General features: G+C 40.6%; 1 protein-coding gene across 1 annotated transcript in view; it reads right to left on the bottom strand.

Moving 5' to 3' along the window:
- LOC107658040 (teneurin-2-like) overlaps positions 1-6243 on the bottom strand; it is a 645835-nt gene that overhangs the window by 47656 nt on the left and 591936 nt on the right. Inside the window, exon 13 of the mRNA XM_016446429.1 lies at positions 3377-3499. Coding sequence (XP_016301915.1) covers positions 3377-3499 — 123 coding nt within the window. The remainder of the gene's footprint in view (positions 1-3376; positions 3500-6243) is intronic.

Below are 6243 nucleotides of genomic sequence, written 5' to 3'. Positions count from 1 at the left end.
TAGGTTTTGGATCAGAGCTATCATGGAGATAAAGGACATCTGAATCTGAGTGTCTAAACACAGCATCAAGTACCGTAACAGAATCCAGCCGAGTGCAGAGAGCCCAATCATAAGCTAATGTAGCCAGTAGGCAGAAGCACACACAAATCATTTCACAGATCAGTCCAGAGCATCAAATCATCCCGCAGAAGCCCAGATAAGAGCATCTCAACACAATATACCAGACAATAAGGTAGGATAACAGCTATACACAAAGAAGCAGCAGAGGATGAGAGAGACAGAGAAAAAAAGCAACAACAACAACCAGACATGGCACAACACAAGACTTATTATATGTGGTGCTACCGCCAAACAGAGCAACCAGCAACATCTGCCTCATAGCCGTATTGTAGCTCTGTCTGTGTATGATTAATGAAATCTCACTATTATGTAGAATACATTATGTCTGCATGTGAGAGAAAGAGAAAGCGACAGGGAGAGAGCGAGAGAAAAGTCATATTTGTATGGATGGAATTGACACCTACATGCTGAGTTCAGATTGAAACACTTGAGGTGAAGAGCTGTTTCAAAGCTCACAATCTCACCGTTACCCACACACTCACACAAAAACACAGCAAACTATTACGCCACAATCTATATGTAATCACGGAGTTAGAGATGTTTACATACTGTAGCACTGAGGAGAGATGAAAGGAAAAACTAAACAGTGTGAAAATGTGTCTACTCTGTTTTAAAGAGGAGTAAACAACCTACTAAGTCAGCATCCTAACATTCTACCCTCACTAATTAGGTGCACACTATGTAGGTAGCAACTCTGTGTGCCAAACAAACTGAGCTTGCATGGGAGACTTGACTTGCAATTGGTTTCAATGGAGCATGATAACACAGCTGTATTATAATAAACAAATTACACAAAACAAGCAAATGTTTGGAAAAAAAAAATCAGTTTAATTACACTGAGCCACGGTTTGAACGAAATATGTTTATTCAGACATTTTTATTTCCTTGTCCGCCATCTTGTATTTATGCTGTCTTCACGTGCTATCGGAAATTTCCTATTTCCCACTTATGAAGTTGTGATTACAAGTTCATTGCATTCAAGTGCTTTGTTGTCAGAAAGAATAAATTGTAGCATCCCACTGGTTGAAAACCAACATTCACCGCGCTAGATAACCAGCTGACGTTTCTGGAAGTTCGGTCAAATACATACTTATTTCACTGTTCATAAAACATACAATATGCTTCAAATGATTGTCCATACAGTATATATAAATAAAAACAAGACAAGGTGATATAGTTGTTGTTGAAAAAACGAAAAAAGAATAGCACTGGCAGCAGCAATCGATGTCCCCTCCACCATGTTTAAAGTTCATGGCCCGCCCAACACGGAAACTCTGCTATAAAAATGATCTCTGAGTTTCCCAGTAGTAAATACGACTTAAGAGGCCACTCATGTCCAGTTTCTGATTAGGAGACCGTATTTATGATTATTCCGATAGCACGCGAAGGCAGCATTAGTGTTTTACTGAGCTCCTTGCAATGCATTCTGGGACTGTTTTTTTTCTGAAAGTTGTATGACACCGACTTAGAATTTGCTCAAAATTATGTATATTAAGTAGCCTACTTGATGACTTCAAATGCTGCCTCTGCCACTAGGTTTTGTAAAAGCATGTGTGTGTTCAAAAATGACTAGTCCCTGCCTGCTGTAAAGAGAGAGAGAGAGAGAGAGAGAACAGACTGTGTTGTCCTTCATACTGAGGTGATGTGGTGTTTTCTAGGACACTTCCTATGAATCTGTGAGCATGTGAGATCAAGACAGAGACAGCCAGAGAGAGCTGGGGGAAAAGAAATGGGTGAACAGCCAAGGGTTGTGCAAGTATGGAAGTATAGTATATGAACTTTTGTTTGCAATCTTCATCATTTTAATCAAACGTTTGATTCCTGATGGGAAAAATCTGAATTATCAGTAGATTATAAAGATGTCCTTTTAGTGTCATTTAGGTGCATGGAAAGGCAGTTTCTGTGCCATTCTGTGAATGTATGAAGACCTGAGATTAAGAGGTCTTTAACGAATATCTGAAAGTCTGTTCTTTTTTAGAGTTGGGGGAAGTCAAGCTACAGGGCTCGTGATTGTGTTTACTATTACGTGAGGGTCATGCTGTCATCTCTTTGACCATTTAATCTTGATTACTTGCCCTAAAATTGACAATCTCCTTCCTGAGTTGTTATGATCAGTGTGTTCCTTTTGTGTTAATGTTGAAAGCTGTTCTGTGAAAGAGTTGGTTAGGCTTGCTTCAGACTGGCTAGTGCTAGGGTCTGATTTATGAACATCCTGTTGTCTTGGGCCTCTGTGGAATTCGGCTCCTCATGTTTCAACCATGTTTTGACCAAATCTTAGATTGTCTGATTCGGTCTGATATCCTACAGCTAATTATGTTACTCAAATTGTTATGCATGTCATACCTGGATAATCATATTCTTTAAAAAAAAAAAAAAATTGCAGTAAAGACGATACTGTAGCACAGTACGTAGAATACAGTATCCCACATTGCAATGTAAATGACTTGACCTTCTGTCTCCAAAAAATATGAGTTGTGTTTTTAACATCTTTGTCTTGAATTATTATTTGATTAAGCCACCAAGGAATATTGTGCTTTTAAACAAAATTGGATTAAAAATGTAAGATTGCATTCACAGAATTAAATGTGTATAGAGGTACTACTAAAGGTGTACTAGGGCTTATCACACATGAAATAGTTAACTCTGGGTCATTCTAAACCCTCAGATAAAAGGAATCCTGGGTTGTCTTGCTTCATGTTTCACACTAAACCTGGGGCCATAAACATTCCTTTACCCAGGGTTTAAAGAGGGATTTAGAACGACAGTAACCCAGGGTTAGGAAGCGCAGTGTGAAAAGCCCTTTTGACATGTTTCTCGTTGCGTAACACATACTGTTTCACACACTATTTTTGAAAAATAATCACCTCCCCAACACCACTGGCCCACAATGCCTTGCTGCTCTACCTAATCACATGGTTACTTGGTTTCTTATGACTTGTCAGATGGCTACAGAAATGAAGCCTAGAGAATAATGTCCCTTGTCGATCGTGGAAGCAGGCAAAGAAGTGTGTGTGGGCATAAATGTGCTGTCATGATGGGACCTCGGTGTGCGACAGAGAAGCAAATTACTAAACACAAATCAAAATGAGTACAAGCTGGAAACAAATTGATATACAGGGCAATGGAGGTTTCTGCACAACTGTTTTTTTTTTTCTGAATGTAGTTTATAGGTTTTTTTCCTCTTTGTGTTTTTCTGTTACAATCCTGACATCCTTCTTATCGAAAAGAGCATGCGGGACTGCAGCGTGCTGCTCACCTCTGCCTCCAGAGGGCGCTGTTGCTACGGCACTGTTGCTGGGCAGCCCGGCTCCCAAGCCGTTGTTCAGCACGGGACCAACCACAGGTTTCAGCTGCCAGTTCAGCACCAACAGATTCATGGCTGAGAGAGAAAGAGAGCAATAGAGAGAGACAGAGAAAGAAAGAAAGAGTGTAAACAGTGCAGGTATATGGGAAGAGAAAGGTAGCCAGAAAATGAAACGCTTGAGGACTTTGCAAAGGCGACTCTGTACTGCTGCTTCGCTGTAAGAGCACAAATTATTTGAAATTAAACAAAATGCAGCATCTTAAATGTAGGATATTGATCTGTTAAGCCTGGTACAGACAGGGAGAGGCCACAAGATAAAGTAGTTTATTGTGTCCCTGAAAAAAAAAAATCACAGACAGTCTAGTCATTTTTATTGATTGCATGACTGATTGATGTTGACTGACGGAGAAGCCATCTGTCGCTCATAGGACTCTTGCGTTTGATCCTCAGTCTGATATATGTCACAGTGGCAAGTGTGTGTGCATAAAACTAGTCTCAGGGTCTCTCACATGCAATCCTCCCAATAGCAGAAATGCTAAAAAATGTTCCTTGACTACAGCAATAACTCTACAACATTATTCATACTCCATTTACACCAAATTTGAAAAGCCATTGTTCAAAAAAAAAAATCTACATATGCCCCTCTGCTTGCATGTTTATTTTTTAAATATTTAAAACACTGCATAATGTGATAATGCTTTTAGCAACATACATTTAAAAATAAGTGTAGAAACAATTTTCACTCAGAAATTGCTAGTAAATTTCACAATTATTTACAAAGAAACATCAAGTAACACATTGCATTAAATGTGAAATTTTGAAGTTGAAAGACTGAAATAGTATTTTCTTGTAAAACTAATCTTTATTTTGTTTATTTATGATAATACAATACAGTGCGTAATGTAATATATTCAGCCTTCATAGAAAGTACCACAAAATTATTTTCTGTGAGTAGATTATAGGAACTGGGTGACAGATCTAATTGGTACTTAAACAAAATCAGTTTAAGAGTGTGTGCGTTTTATTTCAGTCATTCAATCACTGGAGCCCTGAGGAAATTATGTAGACGCGCTTCTAAAGACTGAGACAGAAAGAGAAGCAGGCCGCGAGACCCACGTCTGTCGGAATTACTCGCACCTCAACAGGTTAAAAAAGTTAACAAATGCGCAGGCAGAAAAACAGCCGAATCTTGACAGCATTCAGAGCTTTCATGTCGAGCTGGCATGATTCAGCAACAATCTCGCTCTGTCTTTCCTCTTTGTATTGCGGGGCTGTTGTTTCTTCTTCGTGCCTGTGGAGCTTATTTTGGTCTGTTCACTCCGAGGCCTGTGTGCAGTTTGTCAGCTGAATCTCTTCCCGACCCGTGTCCTTTCTAGTTCTGCCAAGAAACTTATATCGCAAGCAGAAGAGAGAGGAGCGCTTAGTCTGCTGAACTCCAGAGGTGCCGCAGGAAACGCGGGAGAGAGGAAGCTCTTTGTAACACAGAGTCTCGGGCTGATTGCAGGATCTTGTACTTTATCTCTCGCTCCTGTGTGTCTGCGTCGTCTGTTCTTCACAGTGGTGGTAAACATGGGCTGAGATTGTGAGTCATCAGAGATGGCAGCCACAAGAGGAGGTTCATATGGAGGTGCCGTGTTACTCTCATGTATGACCTCCTTTTTTGCATTCCTTTACTGCTTCATTCTTACACTAACTTGCTAATCCATAGTACAAATGCGCACACACTATTACACTCAAGTGGATATGCTTACTCTCTGTCTGTCTGGTGCTCGTTGATGCCTGTCTTACTTTTTTGTCTGTCTCACTCTCTCTGTCTCATTCTTTTTGTCCGTCTCATTTGATCTGCTTTTCTAACTCTTTCTCTCACTGTGTGTCTCATTCTCTCTCTGCCAGTATTTCTTGCTCCCTGTCTGTCTCACTCTATTCTTCTTTCTCAACCTGTCTGACACTCTCCCTTACTATCTCTCCCTGTCTCACGCTCTTTCTGTCTGTCTCGCTCTCTGTCTTTCTCTCTGCATGCCTCAATCTTTCTACCTATCTCACCTTTTATCTCTCATTCTTTCCTGTCTCACACGCTCAGCCTATCTATCTCTCTGCCTATATACCATTCTCCCTGCCTTTCTCACTCTCTACGATTCGATTCGATTCAGTTCAGTTCAGTTCAATTCAATTCAATTGAGTCCCTCTGTCTGTCTGTGTTTTTCACTACAGTATCTTAGGTTATATCTGGCTATCTCACACTCTCCCTAAATCTCTCACCCTCATCCTATCATGGAAGATTTTCACAAACCTTTATTTGCCTGTCTCACTGTATACCTTCCCTATTTCTCTGCATGACTAATGTCTCACTCTCTACTAGGCATGGGCCAATTACCGGTTTCAAGGTATACCGCGATTTGAAAATGTCACAGTTTCAAAACCGCTAATATTTTCCGTTATACCGTTCCTGCAGTATGCGCTGTTTTTCATGTCTCCTCAAAGACTGAAAGTGTAGGAATCCCTCAGGTTGAGTGCACTGTAGAGAGTAACATGCCCCCTCCCCCTCCTGTTGGTGCGAGCGGTCAGTCAGGTGTGTGTATGATGGCCGAAGGAGCATCCTCTGGAACTTACGCGACCGGCAACCGGCCATTTATAGTTTTATTGCAGCCGATCTCTGTTCTGGACTTGCACAAACTGCGTTGCAATGCATATCATTTTCCAAATGTCATTTATTTGAAAATATTAAGTCTGTAAACGTCCGTTAACAGAGGCCAGAGACAATGAAGACGGACGCACAGAGAAAAATACTGTAGCAGGCTGATCACTCACTGTTCCTGATT

This window comes from Sinocyclocheilus anshuiensis, unplaced genomic scaffold, assembly GCF_001515605.1.
Source record: "Sinocyclocheilus anshuiensis isolate Anshui unplaced genomic scaffold, SAMN03320099.WGS_v1.1 scaffold227, whole genome shotgun sequence".
Taxonomy (NCBI): Eukaryota; Metazoa; Chordata; class Actinopteri; order Cypriniformes; family Cyprinidae; genus Sinocyclocheilus; species Sinocyclocheilus anshuiensis.
Note: the sequence above shows the minus strand (reverse complement) of the source record. Positions and strands in the feature narration are given on the sequence as shown.